The 22,624-nt window shown below is 37.1% G+C and overlaps 3 protein-coding genes across 3 annotated transcripts; 1 reads left to right on the top strand and 2 right to left on the bottom strand.

Moving 5' to 3' along the window:
- Positions 1-389: 389 nt before the first annotated feature.
- Positions 390-987, bottom strand: LOC101314162. The gene has a single exon (XM_004294433.1). The coding sequence runs from the start codon at positions 895-897 to the stop codon at positions 625-627; it is 273 nt and encodes a 90-aa protein (XP_004294481.1). The 5' UTR covers positions 898-987; the 3' UTR covers positions 390-624.
- Positions 988-4,275: 3,288 nt separating this feature from the next.
- Positions 4,276-9,219, bottom strand: LOC101298210 (diacylglycerol kinase zeta-like). Its single transcript, XM_004295830.1, has 13 exons — positions 9,137-9,219; positions 8,820-9,015; positions 8,601-8,723; positions 8,356-8,484; positions 7,772-7,857; positions 7,526-7,616; positions 7,352-7,400; positions 6,616-6,698; positions 6,333-6,400; positions 5,736-5,810; positions 5,301-5,388; positions 5,073-5,189; positions 4,276-4,932 (listed from the first exon to the last, which is right to left on the bottom strand). Exons 1-13 carry the CDS (start codon positions 9,217-9,219, stop codon positions 4,591-4,593), a joined length of 1,530 nt encoding a protein of 509 aa, XP_004295878.1. The 3' UTR covers positions 4,276-4,590.
- Positions 9,220-13,896: 4,677 nt separating this feature from the next.
- Positions 13,897-18,068, top strand: LOC101312131 (ABC1 family protein YPL109C, mitochondrial-like). The gene is made up of 4 exons (XM_004294427.1): positions 13,897-15,236; positions 15,763-16,032; positions 17,006-17,161; positions 17,872-18,068. Exons 1-4 carry the CDS (start codon positions 14,217-14,219, stop codon positions 17,989-17,991), a joined length of 1,566 nt encoding a protein of 521 aa, XP_004294475.1. The 5' UTR covers positions 13,897-14,216; the 3' UTR covers positions 17,992-18,068.
- Positions 18,069-22,624: the final 4,556 nt, after the last annotated feature.

Below are 22,624 nucleotides of genomic sequence, written 5' to 3'. Positions count from 1 at the left end.
ACGTGCTTACATTAAGTTCCACTACATTAGATAAGCTAGAAAAATATGTTAATCTATACGCTACACTATTAGTTTTGCGATAAACATACGGAAATTGAGCATATAGAATTTAAATTCTATGCGGCAAACGTCTTGAATCGAACATCAACAATTTTCTTGTTTTCCAAGAAAAAAATCATCCATATTCCACCCATTATTATGTTCAAACTGTATAATGTTGGTTCATAAATTTTTATGAACGAACATATAGCACATTTATTAGTCATAAAGTATGAAGGAAAAAAATGGTAACCACTATGGTAATATGCCAATATCCCTTGATTCCCTTCAATTCTATTTTAGAGAGCATCGATCCAGTTTTCTTTTGATATTAATAAAAAGAAATTATTCACAAAAATCACCAAGAGAATGAGAATCTGGTTTCTTGTTGCCTTAAAAGTTGATTCTTCCCAGAGTTTCACCAAAAATGAAAACTTTTGCTCTGGGCAAAAATTCTTGATTATAAACTGGGTAGAGAAAAAGACTACTCGTAATCTAGAAATGAGATAACCCATGTGGATATATTCATCGACCAAAGAAAGGGTGATCGAGAGGCATGGAATCTTATACACTAGGATAATCTAGCTAAAATCTAACAGTATTAGGACCCCAGCAGTTCAATTCCATGACTTTCCTGAGCTTCTCCTCTTTTGACCTCTTGATATGATTAGAAATGGCTGCAGAAGAAGAGGCAGAGCGTTTCATGGCCTGAGAATATGATCTGATGTTGTTCTTGGCATGTTGGTGGAGTGACCTCAGAACCCCATTCCATCTGCAAACTCCTTGGTCTTTCAGAGCCTCAACTGCTCCAATGCTTGTTGCCACAATCCATGCCCTGCATGCTGCTCCAGTACTCATCTTTTTTTCTTTTTTTTTTGATTTTTGGGTATGAATGAGAAAGGGTAAAGAGAAAGAGAAACCCTTGTGGCTGAAATATGAGGGTTCTGGTTTTTTGTTTTGGGTTTTATTGATAGGGAAAAGGCAGAGCAGGGTTTATATAGTGGAGGAAGGGAATGAAACCAGGGGTAGAAGTATCAGCTGTTTTGTAAAGTTTGTTTGAGAATATGCTTTCTGATCAAGTCAGTGCAGTCCAATCCAGGTGTTTCCTTTGCCTGTTTTAAGTGAGAAATCTGTGGTAATTGCTAACCAAAACCATGTGCCACCCTCCTTTTTTGCGGGCATTACTCACGTGACCTTTTCTTTTCTCAATTCAATGCCCCGGAGGAGGTAAGTGCAGCTTTCTAAAGATCTTGGACCTAACCACAAATGGACCTAATAACTTGGTCTCAGAGGTAGATTCCAAGCTTGATTGATGCGGTAACGAGATTGATCCGCTTTGAAGATTAATCAAACTCGTAAGACATTAGAGGGCTGGCTTGTAACTTTTTGAATAAATGGCGGGTGCGGCTGCCCTCAAGTCTTCATTAATGAAACTGTCGAATACAAGAAGGGGACGTAAAATCTTTATCCCTGATTACAATAAGCATCTAGAAGTCCCGAAATAATAACAAGAATTTCTGCAAAGTACATGTATTCTAACAAGTACCCACTAGCAAAGAGTACTGCCCTAATGACAACTCAATTTGTTTTGTCATAGAGGTGACATAATGGAAAGATCACTAGATATGTAACTCGATTACACATCCTAGTGTCTAATAATGCAGCTTTCCTACTATGTTACCGCCGAATAATACGTCCGACGACACTTAGTTTCATCCTACCGCTAGGAGGCAACGACAATTTGACAAAGCAAAACAAAGCAAAAGGGTCGTCGCCAACCTAGAGCAGATAAGGCACACGAGGTGCTTAGACCGGGACCAAGCCCTTTTAGTTCTATCCATAAAAGGTAGCTAGTTATTAGTACAATTAAGAGCATCTTTACCAATGCTAGCCATTTTTGAGTTAAATTTTAGTCAAATTAGCGAAAAATGTTATTTTGGTTAGCGACTTTTGAGATACGTCTGCACACTTGAACCTAGAGAAAGACTAGCACAATAGAGAGTCACATCTCACTAGCTATGCTAGTTATATTTAGCTAGCGAGATAGCTAAAAGTTAAAATAGCTAAACTTTGGCTAGTCTGCTGGAGCTCCTAAAATACCCAAAAAGCTAAACACGCTCTCTAAAATAGCTAAAAAGCTAAAATAGAGAGTATGATAAAGATGCTCTAATAATAGAAAAACATAACAGAAATTATAAAGTAAAAAAATTAAGCAAACTTAAACCTAGAGAAAGACCCCAAGCCCAAAATGCACTAGGTCTAGAGCAAACCCACAGTTGATATAAGCCAAAGCGGGCCCAGCCCATGATCCATGCCCAAACATGGTCTGTCGCAAACGGCCAGACCTCCAACTCTGCTACGTTGCTGCTTTGAATTCATTAGTTTTGAACGTATTTTCGTGAAACAAACTTTGTAGTGGATGCTATTGCTAACCTTCACCGCACACTTTTTTATTCGAATGATAGGATTCCAAGTGGAAAACCTTAGAGTGCTACACCTCTATGAAGAGTTTAGAATAGGTGATCTGACCAGTAAGGACTAAGGAGGAGTTGATCCATATAATGGAGGAAAACACGATCAAGGGGCGTCGTAGAATTCAATCAAGTCGGTGATGGTACTACTACTAGGATGAATACATTAGTTGTAAGCAATGTATTAAAAAATGTGCCTCAGGCAAGCCTTGAGGCTCAAAAAGCTTGAGGCGCAGAGAAAAAAGAGTCGCCTTTGCAGCTAAGACGCGCAAGCGTAGAAAGCGCTGCTCAAGGCACAAAACGTTTATAAGGCGCTACTCAAGGCGTCTTGTGCGCATGCCTAGAATTATTATTATTATTATTATTATTATTATTATTATTATTTTCATATCAACATTTTTCTCGTCATCTCACTCAATGTTGGTTTGAGCAGCCAAGGAGGGCATTCCGGTGAAGATGCATGATAAAGATGAAAAAAGAAGAGAATTATTAAAGTAGAGATGTCAATGAAGAACAGAGGGACTATGCAATTAAACTGCTGAGATAGCTAAACTCTAAGATGGAGTTGGTTTTGGCGTTTAAAACGAATTGGAGAAGTATTATACATATCATTTCTTATCTTTTCCTATTAATTCGATTAGTACTATTTCATTTGAGTAGCATTTGGGTTTTAGTTCAGTTCAAATTCTGAATGGAATCATAAAGGATTACACAGGATATAATATAACTAATTTTAGTTGTGGAGTTTCATGTATAATTGGTTTTTGATTTGTAGATTGGGGGGATGATGATAGAATTCAAAAGAATTAAATTCAGTTTACCCCCTTAATCTTTGGTGTCAAAATTAGTTTAGTCCTGCAACTTTTTAAAAAATCAGTTTGCCCCTTCAACTTTCGTAAATACATCAGTTTGGTCCAATTTTTGAATTCTTCTCAAAATATGATGTCACAAAACTGACAAGATCAAACTGAAGGGTAAAATAGTCAATTTGAGAAGAAATTATTAAAGAAAATAAAAAAATACATTTATTTGGCAAAAAATGAGGGCATTTTAGACATTTTGTTAAAAATGGGTCCCCTTGTCAGTTTGGTGACGTCATATTTTAAGGGAAATTCAAAAATTGGACAAAACTGATGTGTTTACGAAAGTTGAAGGGGCGAACTGATTTTAAAAAAAGTTGCAGGACTGAACTGATTTTTCCACCAAATATTAGGGGGGTAAACTGAAATTTTTTCAATTCAAAAAAGGTTTTCAAGGCTCAGCATACATATGAGATTGTTTACTGAACAAGTAGGGTATGAACTAATTGATTATGTGAAGTTGATCCAATTATAGGCTTAGTTGTGCAGAAAACAAACCCAAAACGCTCTAGTTTTGGTTGCAGTTAGGATAGAAACTGCATGTAGAGTTGTATATCTCATATGTTGTAAGGCTTACGCCTTATGCCTCAAGGCTTACGCCTTAACAAAGCTCTTCTAAGAAAGTCTTGGCTACGCCTTAGCCTTTTAAAACATTGGTTGTAAGTGTGACGTTGGGTAACCTCTTTCTTTTCTATGTTGTGTGACTAATGTAACCTCGTTCTCCATATTGCCCTGTTTTCTACGGTAACCCCCCTCTTTTCCATGTTTCCACCATAACATGTCAGCAGTTGATAATTTGTTATCGAACTTTGAATGTCTTCATCAAGTGTCAACATGGAGATTTAGCCATCTCTTGAGGTCAAGATGCGCAGATGCACTAACAGACTAGCACATATGCCCTTGTTATCTGGTTAAGCTTAGTTTGAAGTAAAACAAAAGTATAACAAATAGCTTGAATCCGAAACTGAGCATTTAAGAGCTCTCTTTCTATTGCTAAAAGCTACAGGAGGTTTGCTGAACAAGCAAGGAGATGATATCTACATTGCAGATAACAATGGAATCGAGTACAGACCTATGAACAAAGCCAACCTAGGTTTTGCGCATCTGCGATCACAAAATAAGGAATCTCTATCTCTACTCAATGAAAAGAAAATCTACTCTGTACAGACTGTCTAGATGGTGATATATCAAACTGAGGCCTATACACAGATAGCGAGTGCTTAGTATGAGGCTGAATTGTGACGAGCAATGTGAATCCCATCCGGGATTTTAAATGTGTCAGATGCACCAAACTTCCTTCTCTCACCGGAGTCTTCCAAATATTCTTCCTCATTACTACTATCCTCATCTTCTTCATGAGAACTAACTGGTGACTCAGGGTCAGATACACTTTTGGATCGTTTCAATGGCGTGGCAAGCATGCTTACTTGGCCAAAGTGAGAAATTTCTACAACCACCGAGTCATCGTCAGCTGGAAGAGGTTGTTTCCATGGTTCCCCATCGATTCTCATGAATGTATGGTCAACCGCGCCCTTGCAAAACTCAAAACGAATTCCGTGCGCCTGCAATGAATGGGACGAACAGGGTCAGCCAACCACCATGAAACTGGTATATTTATTCCTGAGATGACTCCCATATTGGAAGCTTTATGTGCTCTATTTGAAGATGACAGCAATAGAGGAGGAAAGGCTAGTTATCATACTTGTGCAAGACGAGTCCCATGTCCCTTAGGAGCTAGTAACACAAGCCCATGCCAGGCATCTCTAAAACCAACAATCTCCAGTAGGCCATCATCCACATATGGTGGAGTTAAATCCCGCTGTAAAGCACACATTATTTGGATAAAATCATTAAATTTCGTTGGTTAGACACACTGCTACTTTTATATTGAAACTAAGGAGCTGATATTCTGAAACAGATCAAAACTCACATATTGCACTTTCTTTCTGTTTGGCTTCCCCCATGGATCCAAACCACCAGAAAAGCTGGGTAAATTGAGACAAACAATAGACCTAATGCTGTACATCAAAGATAAAAACGTAAATCATGGTAAATCCCCTTCATATATTTTAGTTTTTTTATGTGCTTGAAATCCTCCCCAATATGATGAATGGAAACATAAGAAAGGATGAAAACAATGTAAGCTTTCTCTAATTAGTTGATTGAATTGCTATAATAATATTATCCGATATCCATGTCAACCTCATGGACCATGTTCCAGGACTCACAGTATGATTTCTTTAGTTTAAGAATGCAAAATGCAATCTGTTTTCTGGAAGTACAAAAAACAACATTGTAGGATAGTGGGGTTCGAGATTAGAGAAGCATAACAGTAGATGGAAAGTTAAAAGATGAATTGTCTCACCTGGGAGGTATGTGGAGCTCCTCCCAATGACCTTGTCTTTTCATGATCATAATCTTTGTCAGATGTGCTACATTTCTGCGATGAATAAGATATCTCAGTCTCACTAAGTACAACCAAACAAAGGTTAACTTGAAGAGTCGTTGACAGCATAGGTCCAAAACTGTGTAATGCACTCATCCATTTCACAATTTAAGAGTATTATGTTATAGCTTATAATGCCACAATATATTTTCTTCTTTTTTTCTGCTTTCTGGTCTGTTTGTAAAAGTCTATTTTTCAATACTCGTTAAAAGATAAGCTGAGGAATGCATAGTCAATCCGGTGGGAGCAAATAAATTTTTAATGGTGAGGGGAGAAGTTGTGATGCCATGAAGACGGTCAACAATTTAAGAGAATGTGAGATTCTTATTCATATGAACATATTTCTCTCAAAAAAAAATTCATATCAACATATGTTATATTTTCATTTCCGCCTATTTCTTTCTCAGATGACATTATACAGTTTCATCAAAAATTCAAACTACAGAAAGAATACATAATTTTTTTTAATAGCCGAATGGCTGAGCCAAAGAAAGATATGCAAAAGGAAACACTAACCTTGAAGAAGGATGCATTATAGGAGCACAAAACCATCCTTGAGTACATCCAAGCTTCAAGTAAGTACTCTGATCCATTGAAAAAGAAAAAAGAAAAACACAAACAATGATAATAAGTAGCAAGTTCTTGAGGAGGTACAGGAAAAACACAATCGATTGTTGGCAACTTCATTACTCTGTCATATAATCTGTGTATATATACATATTACATAAATTATAGACACGTGTTATAATACTAGTTACCAAGTTTGACCATGGTTTAAAGATGCAGAAAGGTTTAGTACTTGATTAACTAACTGGTTCTTAAACTTTTCAGCGTGCAGCTTCCTCTGTGCATGAAAATCATATGATATTTGAGCATCCATTCCTGTAAAAAAATAATAAAAAATAATAATGCATTTGTCAGGGAACCTCACAACGGCAGTCTAGCCACTAGTTACTGAACCAAACAAGTATCTACATCCAAACAGTTAGTATGCAGTTCTTTTCTGATACTCATTTAGAAAATTGACAGCATAAAGATACTTGCACTCCAGTTAGTATCCTAGTTTCTTCTCTGAATATTAGAATGACTACCATCATTCTACCCCATATCATGCAATAATAAACTAGAATGCCTCAAGATGATATAGGATTGCTACAACAAATAAGAGATTCTGCTCCACTTTATAGAGGAGGAAACATTAATAATATGAGCGGGAAGCAATATGTATGTAAGCTATGATCTTCTTTGAGTGATATGGGCAACTTTCCTATCACATATACTAACATTTAACACAGACGTCTCTTATAAGATACGATATGCTTGCAATGCATACAATACCATGCTTATATTTCCAGTTTTCATTGGTAGGATCTTTGTTTATAAGAAGTAAACTAAATCTTATGCTCATATCCCTTCCTCACAACTACTAATTGTAAACTGCAGGCCCCAAGATTATATCCACAATTCACAGGCAGACACAAACACAACAGTGGCATTCTTAATATAAAAATATTCTATAATTCTTGAATTCCCACCCACGCTAAAGTAGTTCCAAAATCCCCCACGAAATGTCTGGAAGCCCTCCTGAGAACAGTCAACAGTTTATTAGTAGCAAGTATGCAAAACCAAGCCCACCTGTGATGAAGCCAAAACCAAGATAACCAAAAAAACATGAAACAAACCACATTCTATTTATCAGTTTTGGAGACCTGTTGAAATGCATGCAAAGAATGGGGAAGTTCCAGAGGTGCGGTTGGGTCACATTTCTTTGGAGTCTTCATTCTCATAAGGATGTACCAGCTTAGGTATACAGAAAAGGTGAAAGAAGTAAGAATAAGCTCAATTCTTCATTGATGAGTGATTTACCAAGAACTAATTAAGCTGCAAGGACCTATCACATAAGTGTTGATATGTAAAAAGCACAAAAAAGTCTTATAAAAAATAGTGGTATTCACCTGTCAATTTGCATTTCCTTTGCTGTCTTCACTTGGTCCAAGAAATACTGCACAGATTGTCGGTCTGTCCCAGGATTTTTCTTTCCCTATGAAGTCAGGAACCGATTAGTTCACAAACCTACTACTGAGCCAAGTCAATGCACCAACAATTACTATGGAGATATATATTTCATGAATTAGTCCACATACAGACGCCCAAACATATACAGATGTACTAACTAAACATACTAAACATGAATGTAACAGACTGAGATTACTGGTAGAGAAATGAAACTATGAATGTAGTTGCAACTTATTAGCCATTACAAATGACAGGGAATAGATTACAGACACATGACTTTACACTTCATAGACGCTGGGCATATTTTCCTATAATACCAAAACTACAATAGAAAACTATAAAGAATGTGCAGAAAATTGCCCCTTTATAGCATTAACACTTCACAACTACAGAGTCCTCTGACTACATGACCAATGAGAGCGAGAGTTACAAAACCAGGTGCAAAAGAATTGAAAAAACCACAGCAACGACCTCTAAGTAGTAAACACATGTCCAAGTACACAAGGTTAGTACAAAATATTACCCATCCAAACGCGAAATGGAGATTATTTCCAGTTCCCAATGGCACTGTGGCAATTGGAGGCGGGTTAGGTAGTTTAAGATCAGACACTACACTGAGGAGCCAACCAGCTGTACCATCTCCACCTGCAACCTATCAATGCAACTGCCTATCATTCAGAGATAACATAACAAATTCAAATGTTATTTCGGACACACACACACACAACTCTCCACATCTACAAGCTTACACAAACAACGGAAACTCACAATTATTCTCAATCTCTTCTCGATATCAGCAGCCAAAGCATCTCCGGCAAACTTGAGCGTTTCCAAAGTAATATAGAGCTTGTGAAGCACCTTGTCAGGTGCCTTTTCCCCCAAGTCAAACACCTAAAAATGTCATTCAAATGAATCTTAACATATTCCACTCAAACAAAAGCATTTCCATGAAGTAAAACGACAAGTATCCGCAGCCGAAAGACTTACCTGATTCTCATTGAGAAGGGATCTATATGTAAGAAGCAGTTCACCACCAAGCTGACCACCACTCTTGGCATTAACAAACACTATCACCGGACACGACGGCGCAAACTTGATCTTCGGCATTGCCCCGCCCACAAGTACATAATTCGGAATGTAGAATTCCTTCAACTTGTCTCTATTGCCTATCATCGCCTCCCAACTGCAAAAATAAAATAAAAAAAATCAATTCAGATACTCCATTTGATCACCTAATACAACAACAATTCCGAAATCAGCAACAAAATTCCTCTAAAAATCTTCAAGAATTTTCACATTTCAACCTCTTGGCAAGCAAACCGTGAACCTGCGATCCCAGGCGACTCCCGGAGGAGCGGCCGCCGGAGATTCGATTCCGGAACTCCATTACCGTTACGTGTTCAAATTTCAAGGAGTAAAAGCGCAGTAACAGTTATATAAACTTGTAAAGCAAAGCGAGGTTTCATGGAAAGCAAAGGTGGTGAGATATACCTGAGATTAAAGAAGAAGAAGCTTCGGAGCCAATCAGAGAGATTCAGAATCCGAACGCTGTTGATTTGGATAGAAAGCAAAGCGAGGATTCGATTCGGAGAGCGACGAATGAGAGAGGAAAGGAATCAGAAGCTTCGTTGGTTTTGGATTTTGATTGTTTAGGGGTTTTGGTTAGTTGAGCACGAAAGCGGTGGTCTTTTATTAGGTGCTTTTGTTTAAGAGAGAGAGCCAAAATTTGAAAGGCGCTTTGTTTTGGGCTTTATAGGTAGTTATTGTGTGCGGAGAGGTCTAATGGGGATGGTGACGGGGCGGCGAGTTGGAATTCGGACACGTTTTGTGCGTGTCTGCGTAGGCAAGGAAAGTTTGAACTGGTTGGTTTTGCTGTGAAGGAAAAATTGGAGATGATTGTGGAAGGGTTCAACGCGGCTGTGTCACGTTTTCCGGCTACTACACGGCAAGTTCAGGCTGGATCAAGCATGCTATATTTATATGCCTATGTAGGTGTTTGCCAACCTTAACGCTAGTGACGGAGGATCCGAATATGGGATGCGCTATATATTTAGGTGTCTTTTTTTGGGTACAACTGTGCATAAGTGTAGGAACCGAGTAGGTATATTGTGAAATGAGTATAGCAATCTCAATCACCACCCAATTGGTGCGGAAAGTGTGCTTTTGATTCGCATGTTGTCGCTTCCGATCTAAGGTTGTGTCCGCTGGAGAACACATGATTTTTTTTCAATGGAAACTATTTTCATTACGGTAGTTTACTAAGAACTCAATAGGGACAAATTAGTTAAAATTTCTCATAGAATTATATTTATGTTGCCCAATTTGGCTACTACTCCCTACTAGATATTAAAAAAATCGAAATTAAGGGGACAATAGCTCCCGTAGCTATAATGTGCATCCGCCAGTGGGCACCGAGAAACCCATCTGGTCCGGCTGGAGTACAAACTAGACAATAGCAAGGGAGTGCAACTCACAAACATGGTCGAGACGAGTCCGATAGTTTCGCCGATGAATTGCACCGTTGACAATGTGAGCAAAGCCGGAGGCAAGCCCGTCATCTCCACCTAGATCTAGATGAAGTCCATGGGAACCGCCATTATGTCAAAGAAACCATCATAGTCGTTGAGAAGAATCATAGATCTCTGGAACTCCCACCGACTAATCCTCTTCACTCATTGCAGATCATGTTCATTGGCAAAGGTAAAAAAAGAATCGGTCGCCACACGCATGCTCTTCCACCAGCGCAGAAAGACGCCACATAGACTGTACAACGTTGCGAAAGGAGTCGAGCACAACAAATCGGGTGCTATTCACTTTTCCAACCAGGTAGAAGCACCGGGCAAGAAACCCTTTCTTCGGGCATTTGAGATTCCCTAAGTTAATGGGTTCCTCTGCATTTTTGAGAGACAGTCTTGTTGCAAGCTTTGTAGTCATCTTGGCCAATGCAACAACCATCGAAATCCCTCGCCACACAACTGAAATTTTTCCCAAAACCTTAACCCCTAGTGCAAGACGGCGAGAGAGAGAGAGAGAGAGAGTCGTGGTATTTTTAAGTGACTCTTTAGCTACTTTGACTAAAATTTTGACTTCACGCTTTCTTCAATTAACTTATGCAAATTCTTATATATTAAAATATGTGTGAGAGAGAGAGATAGCATACGAGCGAAGAAAAAATAAAACAACATGAGCTGCAATTGTATAGGAATGTCACTAGTTTATTAAACTATTGATATGTTACAAACTTACAATAAGTCTATTACTTCCCACTTATAAAGAAGAAGCTTATGAGGGTGCAACCAATCATATATCTTAATGTAACTCTTGTGAACTAATATTATTATTAGTAATTTGTTTAAAGTTTTTTCCTTCCCCCCCCCCCCCCAAAAAAACCTGCTAAATTTGCAAATGAATCTGCTAAGAAATTAGCCTATCTCCAAACATGGTTGAAAGAGACAGACTGGAACTAAGCAGCAAGCATACGGATGTTATCCACTATGAATTTGATTCTCCATGGACAACAAGAACGGTTGAGAAGAACATCCATAAGAACCTTGGAGTCACCTTCAATGTCAATAGGCTGAGAAGAAATTTGAAGGAGTCTTTGTAAGCCATCTCGAAGAGCCAGAGCTTCTGAAGAGAGAACATTAGTAGCTCCTAGATTTTTGGAAGCAGCCAAGATATGGTGACCAAAGGAATCTCGCACACAAAACCTGCTACAACTTTGAGAAGGGGGTTGGACTGTAGTTTGTTTAAAGTTGAAGTGTATACTTTATGTATAATAAATCCCTACCACTCTTTACTATTAGGTGCATGTGTTGGGATGTTGGCTATTCCTATTCAACACAAGGATTCCCAATGAAGAAAGGAAAGGTGATACAAGATCCGGAAGTCTAAGTTTTGACCACAAGTCTGCATAATTAGAGGTATCACTCAAGAATCAAGGTAATGAGATTTTTTGAACAATCTCACATATGGTAAGTTGATTTGTCTTTCAAAATTAATAATTTTTGATTATGGAAATTATGTGAAAAGTCTTTTCTTTGAAGATTTTCATATTAGGAACATTAAAGAGTTTTACATGCATAATCTTGGGGTTTATAGGATATATATAGTTTCCATATCAGGTGCTTTTCAAAAAGGTATATCTGCATAAATCTTGCTTATCTGATTTTATATATCTGTGTGCTTTATCATTGGCTTGAGGATGATAAGGAAATTGAATTGCATATTTTCAAATGACTTTGTTATAGCAGTGAACTGGTGTATCAGTTTTGGCAAGTGCAAAACTGATGGTGATCTAATTGCATCCTATCTGAAACGAAATTTGATCTTATCATTGAAAGACATCAGTTAAGGGGGAGTGTTTTCACACTCTATAAATTGCTTCTGCTATTTTGAGAAACTTAAGCATTTTGTATGCTTTGTAGAAGGACTGTGGAGACATTGTCTTTAAGTTGATTTCTGTCGTTACTGATGCTACAAACTGCCTGTGTGTGTTTTCCTATCAACTAAGTCTCTCCTTCTTACTTGCAGATGAATTGCATTTGAGATTGTTGAACCTGATTTTGGTGGAAGAGGAGAAACTGGTTGTGTATCAGAACCAAGGAATCCTGACTGTTCATGGAATCATTGAATTAAAACTGAAAGTGATCTAGCTTCAATGTTGCCGCATATTTACTGATTGTGTATAAGAATCAGTTGCAACATGATATAGTTGTGTAAGAACTAGTATAGCTGAGTGTGTGAGATCTCAGTTTAGCATTTCAGTTCCCTTTGTTAAGGTGATTTGATTTACTTTACTTGTGTAAGAAGTAAGAAGAGAGCATTGTGTTCAACATTGTGTAGTTGTGTGAGAATTACACTTTGTATTCAGTTTTGAAGATTAATGGAATAATTTTACTTGGTGTCTTTTTCCCTCGTTGAGGTTTTTGCACCAAGCCTTTGAAATCTGTGTTTCTAACTGCATTTTAGCCATTTTTATACTTATAGCATATTTGAATACATTGCACTTGTAGAGACTTCTGTTATCATTCAGAACCTTCTCTTGAGAAATATGAAGTTTAGACACGATGTTCCTTCTAATGTATTTATCTGTTTTATTAATAAAGGCTGGAGGACATCCGCTAAAGCCATATTTCTAAAATACAAAAAATTAAAAAAAATTAAAATAAGGTTATCTCATCATCTCAAATGACTAAAAGTAATTCAAAGGTTCTTTAGACTCATGGTCTCGAGGTATGTAAAATGCTTCGAGTATGCATTAGCTGGTACTCTACTCTACCACAATGCCATCTGCAGTCGTTTGTTTATCAATAGAATCCGGGTCCAAATAGATTGGGATACTGATTCCTGTATTTTCTATAGGCGAATAAGGGCAAAAATAAGTACAAAGCTGAACGAGAGCGAACAGAGCCCCCAATCTCTATCTTGATTCTTCACACCGTATCCACCTCCCGACACTTTACCCTCAGAACAGAAAAACCCTTCCGGCCCGCCACGTGGATCAACATCCATCTCCACCTTGATGCGCCACCATCACCCTCCATATGGTGGCTGAGCATTCAGGATCCTCATATTCCATACCCCCAATAAGGCTCTTCACGCCGTCGTTTTGATGTTAACGCCGCCCTGAGAGAACTCCGTCTTCTACAGCGGCTGTTATTTCAATCCAAAAACCATGTCCAGGTTAGAAGTAATTTTCAATTTATTTTAACCAGAGATGCTCAGTTAGCTGAATAGAGTTTTCATTTCTTCGGAATTTGTTTGTGAAATAATAATCGTTTACATTTGGTATAACTTTTTTCCGAAAGAGTTCGAAAAAGCAAAATAAAATATACGATGAATTCAAGAATTCGTATTGTTAAGAGTATAAGTTTGTTGTTGAACTTGTTTCATATAGTTATACTGTTAGTTCGAACTTTGAAAGTTTTGGGAATTAGTTTTGAGCCAACAGTTTTATCAATGCTTGTGCAATGGGCATAGTTTGTATGGTGGAATTGTGTCTTTATTTAGATTTCATGTTTGTGTTTGATTTTCGTAAGTTTAGTAGATTTGGTGGACTGTGTTATGGTATCGTGAAGAGATTTGGTGATATGCAGATTTTTGGCATATGGAAATGTAAGGAGGGTTGCACAGGAAGTTACAAGTAACAGGGCAGATAACACAGTTGAAGCTCCTTACAGGCTTTGCCGGTTATTTTTGAGACATAAACATACTTTAAGAGGGCAATCCCCGTTTCTGCTACATAGAGCAAAAGATAAGATTTTGAATGGTGGTGGTTATAGGAATTTATATAGCATATCCGCAGGGAGTACAGCTTCTCAGCATGCCCAAATTGCCTGGAGAAAGCTTTCTCATTTATATTTCTATCGGGAAACAGCCTTCATGCCAATAGGTCGAATTGCCCGTGCTTTCAGCTTGGCTTTGACCCGCTCAAATTTAGTGGCTCCTGGTATTTTTTCCTTTCTAGTTGGAGAGTTTGTTTGGGGGCAGCGTACAGGTGTAGAAGCAGAAGGCCTCCCAACAAAGGAGTCTTTATATATTCATGCCCAAGATGGACATATCTATTTGGCCTTATTTTTGGTTTCACTTCTGGAGTGTGTTATCTTGTTTGTCAGAGCAATTTATCTAGCAGTTTTGTTCTCACCGTGTATAGCCATGACACTTTTTAAGGATGTCTTTGGCACCCAGTTTAGGAAAAAATGGCTTCATGTTGTTCGTCAAACACTGGAAAAAGCAGGCCCAGCATTTATAAAATGGGGTCAATGGGCTGCTGCAAGGCCAGATATCTTCCCAAGAGATTTGTGTGCTGAACTTGAGAAACTCCATAGTAAAGCTCCAGCACATAGTTTTGACTTTACCAAATGTAGTATTGAAAAGGCATTTGGTCGCAAGCTGCCTGAAATATTTGAAAAATTTGATGAGGAACCTGTGGCGTCAGGAAGTGTTGCTCAAGTTCATCAAGCTATACTCAAGTATGGATACCCAGGTCAGAAGATCAAGCCCATTTTAGTTGCTGTTAAGGTTAGACATCCAGGTGTTGGTGATGCAATTAGGAGGGATTTTATGATAATCAATTGTGTAGCCAAAATTTCAAGGTTCATCCCTTCTTTGAAATTGTGGAGATTGGATGAAAGCCTACAGCAATTTGCCGTTTATATGATGTCACAAGTTGATCTGTCAAGGGAAGCCGCACATCTCAGTCGTTTTAGCTATAATTTTCGAAATTCAAAAGATGTCTCATTTCCAAGACCTCTATACCCCCTGGTGCACCCATCTGTTTTAGTTGAAACGTACGAGCACGGTGAAAGTGTTCAGCACTACGTCGATGAACTTGAAGGCAATGAACCAATAAGAAATGCCCTTGCTCACATCGGAACCAATGCACTACTGAAGATGCTTCTGGTATACATTTATCGTGATCCCGTTACTATTGCTTTCCTTTCTTTTCATTTAATATATATATATATATATATTTAGTTTGTATTAATCTTCATCTTCGTTTACTGTTGGACTGATCATAGAATGATAGGAATCTGATGTAGCTTAATGTTTGTGTAAGTATAATATAGAACTTCTTCATTTGACCACTGTGTGTTGGGATTAACATTCATAAGGTTGTCACTAGTGCATATATATTCATCTCTTTGCGCCTATTCAAGTGGTGGCCAGTAAAAATAAGTTCTATTGTTAGTCAAAGCTTAAAACTCATAATTGAAGCTAAAAGTAAAATGCTCTGACACTCGTAATTGTGATATTACATTAAGAGTAATCTGTATGATCCTTATAAAAGAGTTAAATAATGGTGAATTTTTTACTCTATTAGTTGTAATTAACTAATTATCTGATGTGATTTTAAAGCAGCTTAACTTTGATAGTTCTCTTCTTTGGTGTTGTTTGCTAAACATTTTTATTTTTTCAATCTTTTCAGGTAGATAATTTTATTCATGCTGACATGCATCCTGGAAATATTCTTGTCAGAGTAACTCGTAGCAAGGTACCAAGTAAACAGCTCTTTAGATTGCGGCCTCATGTTGTTTTCCTTGATGTGGGCATGACTGCTGAACTTTCTAAGAGGGATCAACTGAATTTAGTGGAGTTTTTTAAGGCTGTGGCCCTTCATGATGGTCGAAGTGTTGCAGAGTGCACACTTAGATTATCTGGACAGCAAAACTGCCCAAATCCAAGTGCTTTTATTGAGGTAAACTGTTTTTTCTTGATATCAAGATTGAAGCCATTCACACTCATCGTATTCCTTTACTGTAAAACAAACTTAAATTTCTTAAATTTTAACCCAAGACAAGAAAAAATTATTCATACCAGTATCATTATCCATACTGTTTTATTCCGACAAGCGGTAAGATAATTATTCAAAGTCCAAATCATTAATGTGTGATTCTTCATCCTAGTATCATCATCCATACTGTTTATTTTTGACAAGCGATAAGATCATTATTCATAAGTTCAAGACATACACCAGCCAAGGATAGAATCCCAAAACTCACTCTTCACTCCTCTGTCCAAGGGATAGGAGAGGTTACTGGGAAAGGCCATTGGCTGTCTGTTGAGTGTTGACTGTTGACTGTTGACACTTCACGCTGCTCTATCTATGTGATTAATAACTACTGCAAGATAATTATATTGTACCTTCATTTTAATGAAATGCTGTTTGTGCAATTGAGCTTTTTAGCATAAGTATGTTTTCAGTTCACCAGTATGACACTGTTATATCTAAAGAGGTGAAGATGCAATTGATCGTATGAGACATAAATTCAAATTTAACTGATTCATTGATCAATATATATTTTGACATTATTCTTTTCCTGTTCTGTTGACCTTCAAGTAATTGCCATAATTGGAATTACTGATTATGATTCAGTTGCATTTATGCTGTTGTACCTAAATGCTTGCCGGGGTATCGACATTTGATATCAGATTCTGAAGCCTCAAATGACTGACTTGGGCCTCAAGTCTTCCATAATACATGCTTGATCGTCTCCTTGGAAACTTGATTCTTGAAGTCCACGAATTATCCTTTTCTTCCCAAAATTAGGCATACCCTGTGCAAATCTAATGCTTTAATCTTATCATTTCTATTGTGAGTAGGTTAAGATGCATCACTGTCACATATTGTTGTCATGTGGGTTTAACTTTAGGACAAATTTCTTCAACAGGAAGTGGATAAATCTTTCGAATTATGGGACTCCCCAGAAGGTGAAATCATGCATCCAGGAGACTGCATCCAGCAATTGCTTGAGCAAGTTAGGCGGCACAAAGTCAGAATAGATGGCAATGTTTGCACAGTGATTGTAACCACTTTGGTTCTTGAGGTAACTGCCTTACTTCGTTCCAACATATATGTTAAAGTCAAACACCCTGACAATATCACACATGATTAAACCCAATACCTGACTGGTTCAACTCAAATTTATAGTTTTTGAAATAGGCTTGGAGAAACGAGTGCCATGCATGATAATACTTAGTAAGCAATGACAGATTTAACATATATAATACTCATGTTTTACAAAAGAATAATAAATTTATATTCATGGTTGTCTCCTCTGTTATTTGCCCTTTCATGAATTTGCAGTTGCATTGTGCTTCATATTAATATTTTCAAAGAGCTGTAAGTGTAACAATTCACTTTCATTGTAATTAGCGGTTTTCGAAAATCGGCAAGTTGAGGCTCTTTTGTCGTCGTATCTTGAATCCCATTGATTTTGATTTCAGCATCACCATTGTTTTGAAGTCTATATTTCCTATTGATTTGGTTTGCTTTACACATTGGCCGCACAAGTAAATCCCTCCTGTTAATGCATTTTCTGCTGGATATAGCCTAGCAGAATGTTTAGTAGGCCGTCTTCCAAATGAACTGGAAGGATGTTTGCAATTATATTTCTTATTTTTAGTTTCCTGCAGGTTTCTTTTTTCTTTTAAGGTGTTAATGGGAGGCATGTGATATCTATGCGATCAGTTTTGATGATAATTGAACTTTCTTTATGGAAATTATGATATGTGAACTTTGTGTTACTTTCTGTAGGGGTGGCAGCGGAAACTTGATCCAGGATATGACATGATGCACACATTACAGACCTTGCTTTTTAAGGCGGACTGGGCAGAGTCTTTTTCTTACACCATTGAAGGACTCATTGCCCCTTAAAATGTACCATCATATCATCTTTATTTCTTAGTTCTTTTTTTCCCTTACAAAAACACACACGAGATTCATCAGATAACAAAAAAGAGACCCCAAGGAAGCTGCTACTGCTGCTTTGATTACCTTCCTTGCAAAGTTTTGACACAGAAACAGAAGGATACATGTTCTACACTTGTACTCGTAGAGAAATAAATCCTATTGCTTTATGTTTTATTACAAAATAGCAACTTTGGCAGAAGAACCTCACTGAATTTGTCCGAAGAGACGAGTAATCATCACCCATGTCATATACTGCCAGCATACATAAAAGGGAGAACAATTTCATTGTTAGGAGATATAACTTCATAGACTATAACATTATTGCGTTCCTTTCCTTTCTTGATATCTACTTTCCCGTTCCTTTCCTTACTTTCTGCAAACCAAATGAGGCCTAGATTCATCCTCCATTCGTCCTCAATTTTCCAAGTAAAAGCTACATTAGCTATCCGAATCCGAGTCAGGAACAAATATCATGTTTGCTAATCTACTGATCACCCCCATCGCCGGAGTCGCAACCGACGAGCAGCTACGCAACATATCGGTTTCCCAGACTTTTTACTTTTGTGTTGTCTATTCTTGTCGTAACAAATCAAACTGGTAAATATGGTAAAAATATTCATCATCACCACCTTGCTCCTTGTAACAAACTGCCAATAGGAGCCCTTCATCAGATTTAACCAAGTTCATCTGTTCAGGACGAGATGCTAGTCTCAAGGATCTCTTTCTCATCATATGCCACTGTTGATGTGCTACAATGAAGACAGCACAATAGAAACTTCCATTCACGTAAGCCACGTCCTTGATGAACTTACACTCCTTGTTGTTGGGATTGCGATCGTTAAGTTTACACACTCCAGCTTCTATGTCTCCGGTGTCGACGTTTTCTGTGGTATGTAGTTATATAGAACTCATCCCACTCCCTGTAAGCAGGATAATCATAGCCATGGACTCTACGACATTTCCACAGAACAAAGATAACACAATATCCAGAAGCTGGATTGGTCGAGAAGCCTGCAACCTCTACCTCTGTATAGGTACGTACGGCCATGGATATAATGAAGGCAGATTGAATTCCAGAGACTCGTACCGAAAAGGATTACGTACCAAAAGCGATCAGGATGTGATTTTAACAACAGTAACCAACCCGAGTATGAACAACAAAAGCTTGCATGCACGAGCTGGTTCTCTTTTTGTTCTTGCTCTTGTACCACGTATCTGATAGGGAGGTTTCTGATGGGGAAGACTTGTAATGGGGGCAGCAAATCAAAGAAGCATGATGTACACAGGGTTTGGGTTTTGGTGTAATGGAAGTAATGAGAACTGTGGACACGTATGAAGGAAAATACTGCACGTCGCTGATTGTCATCGTCGTCGGAAAAAGCTCGCTGCCAGTCTTTGCATACGGCACGAAAGCGAAGAAAATCAGGATATATGAGACATTCAGCCACTGATCTTGATAGGTCAACTGGAATATCAGACCAACAACGGCCATGGTTTGAACGGATTGAAATGCTACGATCTGCTCGAGTTCTTCTTTCTGTAAGAATTTTTCGTCATGACAACTCGAGTTTGTATAGACACGGAATAGAAAAAAATCTACTGGCAGGTTATGTGTTGGAAAGGCAATCTTATTGTATCTTCTGTATTAGGAACGTAGTTATATATATGTGAATGAATATATGTTTCCAATGTAATTCATAATCATAGGATAGTTTCCTAGATAGACTCAATCACACCATTTCTCGTGTTCTATATGTATTCGTTCAGCCAAATAATCTTTCTTTCATAATAACAGAGCAGGTGTCAAATCCGATCCTATGTCATGAACTTGAGAAATTTCAGTCCAAATTAACACTCAGCTGGTTTTATATTTATTATTATGTATAACTAGCTAGTTCTTGGTTCTTCTGAAGTTATAAACATCTAAAAGCACTAACTTGGTCGCGAAGAAATAATTACTCAATCCAAACGTAACCGAATGAATTGTAATCTCAGTTACATTTATATTTACATGATCATCAAACAGAAAATACAGAGACTGCAGGGGCAGAGTCCAAATAACGTAAACTACGTACATTGATTTGACCAGAACAATTCTCTCCCGTCTGTTCTTCTCATTCTTCCTTCGTTTTCTCTCCTCTCTTGTCCTCAAAAGAGTTAAGAGTTTGAGACACTAAAAGCAACTTTAACAAACTCTAGCTTTTAGCTATTTTAGAGAGCGTTGTTTAATTTTTTTTTTATATTTTCGGAGCTCTAGCAGACCAGCCAAAGTTTAACTATTATGACTTTTAGCTATCTCGCTAGCTAAATATAGAGAGCGAGATGACTCAGATGAGGCTAGCTATAATTTAATACATTCCTAGTAAGATATTTTACATGATATATAAATATATTTAAACTATTTAATCTTTATTTGAAGAATAATATTGATGTAATGCTAGCTAGCTAAAATAAAGAATATTGATACAACCACATTTCTAAAGTTGTTAGCCAAAATAACATTTTAGCTAATTTGAATTTAACTCAAAAATGACTAGCATTGCTAAAGATGTTCTAATATTACTAAGGATTTGGTGTGAACCAAATAGTCTCATTACTAAGGATTTGGGTCTCTATTATTACCAGAGTTGTGTTATGTATCATATTTTTTTTCACTAGAACAAAATAGATGCAGTTTCTTTGAAGTGTTTTATCATGAGAAGTGATAAATATGTTGTTGAGCGTACCCATAAAATCCATAAACAATGCCCAATCACCAAAGTCAACAATTTCTACCCACTGAGGACTGGCAGTTAGCCAATTACATTATACTAACCTTGTTTGGTTCACATAAAAAAAAGTAATTCCTTGCTCTCTCCTATGGGAACGGAACGGAAAGGAGAAAATCTGCTGTCCCTGTTTCCCTGTCTCTTTCCTTATCTCTCCATTTATCATTTGACATTTGTACTTTCCAAAGAAGTTTACAGAAAATGGGGAAAATGAAATTTTCAGAGAAGTTTCTATTCCGATGTTTGGTAACATAAGAAAAGCTATCGGGAAGTTGTTAAAAAAATATTATAAAATGGTGTGAGTAATAAATGTAGGGAAAGAAGAAAGGAAAGTGGTTCCTTTAGATTTTGGAATAAACCACTTTCCCCCATATTTTCCCTTCATGTAGGAAAATCATTCATTTCCTTTTGCTTTCCCAAACGCAGGAAATGAACAATTTTACTTTTCTAATGTCTACTTTCCGCGAAACAAACGAGACCTAACTTCAACACTTGAAGCAATCCTTCAAATTCATTGTTCTAAACTTCTAACATATATATGATCCTGAAACAACAGTAGTGTTCACATGGTCACCTAGTGACCAAAGTATTATTTTAAAGTTAAGTTGTTTTGTTTTTCATCCTTGGATTTATATCTAACGGTGATTGACCATAATTTCATTAGTCACTTGGTGACCATGTGAACACCACTGCTTGAAACAAGATCAAAAACAAGTACTTCCATTGAGAACATTTTGCTAGGTAACAATTCCGGTGGTAGACTCCATCCTCAAATATTCTCCTAATGTTTGGGTGAAGACCAAACTTTCTGATGTGTAGGTAGGAAGTCTGCTATCATCAGAATCAAAATGGATTTCAAACATCAGTGACTAATGCATGTAATATTTCTGTGTCCAAAAATTTTAGAGCTTTCCCGGAAGGTCCAAGAATCATCAGTGGGCGTGCAAAAGGCCAAAAGACCTTTTTCTTGAAGGTGAAGGCAAGCCACATAACTGCTGATATCAAATTAGTATCAAAAAAAAAAACTGCTGATATCAAATTTCAGAAAAAGAATCTGCTAGCTTTTCTATTTTGAAGATTTCGACATTGAGTAGTGCTAGAGACACCAAATATTTATACCAAAATCATGTACCGAATTATATGGCATGTGCCAACTCATCAACTATATTTAGAAAGAATTGCTAGATGAATTTTCTTTTCTAATTTTTTATCAAAAGAAATTAGAAAACAATAAATGTTTTACTAGTTTTATATATCAAAAGATTTAAAATCAATAAAATCAAAACATTTATTTCCATAATAACATCTAAACCTTCTGAAAGGTCGTCACTTTCTTCAAGAGGAGATTATGATCTGCATTCAACTATATGAATTAGTGCCTGATTGAAAAAACTATATGGATTAGTGGGTGGTCTGGTGATTACTAATTGGTCTTGGGATACTTTTTTTTTTTTTTATTCAACAATGACAAGATGAAACGAATTGCAGAATAAGTATAGCACATTGAGAATCTTATATATCGATTCTTCAATTCAATATTTCCATTCATATGGTAGAAGAATAATTTTAAGAAGAGAGCTAGGGGAGTATGGCATGGGTAAAAGAAAAGAACTTCTAGTAAATAGATGGCTTTTAATGGCTCCAATAAGAAATAGTGAAACACCTAAGAAATTAATTGGAGAGATGCTAAAGAACAGAAGATAATATTTTTTTTTTTCTAATGAAGAAGAATTTAGGTTTATATATTTTTATCTTTTTATTCTTTTTTCTATTAGATATAAAAAAATTGTTATGATTACCATATCATCACTTTCTTAATAGGAAGATTG

This window comes from Fragaria vesca, linkage group LG3, assembly GCF_000184155.1.
Source record: "Fragaria vesca subsp. vesca linkage group LG3, FraVesHawaii_1.0, whole genome shotgun sequence".
NCBI classification, from domain to species: Eukaryota; Viridiplantae; Streptophyta; class Magnoliopsida; order Rosales; family Rosaceae; genus Fragaria; species Fragaria vesca.
The sequence above is the reverse complement of the archived record's forward strand: the minus strand, read 5'-3'. Positions and strand labels throughout refer to the sequence as shown.

Excerpts from the sequence above, each read along its gene's own strand:
- LOC101312131 (XM_004294427.1), top strand. The coding sequence starts at position 14,217 with ATGCCAATAGGTCGAATTGCCCGTGCTTTCAGCTTGGCTTTGACCCGC. Across the intron at positions 16,033-17,005 it reads ATCCAAGTGCTTTTATTGAG|GAAGTGGATAAATCTTTCGA; the intron begins GTAAACTGTTTT and ends TTTCTTCAACAG. Across the intron at positions 17,162-17,871 it reads TAACCACTTTGGTTCTTGAG|GGGTGGCAGCGGAAACTTGA; the intron begins GTAACTGCCTTA and ends TACTTTCTGTAG.
- LOC101314162 (XM_004294433.1), bottom strand. The coding sequence starts at position 897 with ATGAGTACTGGAGCAGCATGCAGGGCATGGATTGTGGCAACAAGCATT.
- LOC101298210 (XM_004295830.1), bottom strand. The coding sequence starts at position 9,219 with ATGGAGTTCCGGAATCGAATCTCCGGCGGCCGCTCCTCCGGGAGTCGC. Across the intron at positions 8,485-8,600 it reads AGAAGAGATTGAGAATAATT|GTTGCAGGTGGAGATGGTAC; the intron begins GTGAGTTTCCGT and ends TTGCATTGATAG. Across the intron at positions 5,190-5,300 it reads ACAGAAAGAAAGTGCAATAT|CGGGATTTAACTCCACCATA; the intron begins GTGAGTTTTGAT and ends TGTGCTTTACAG.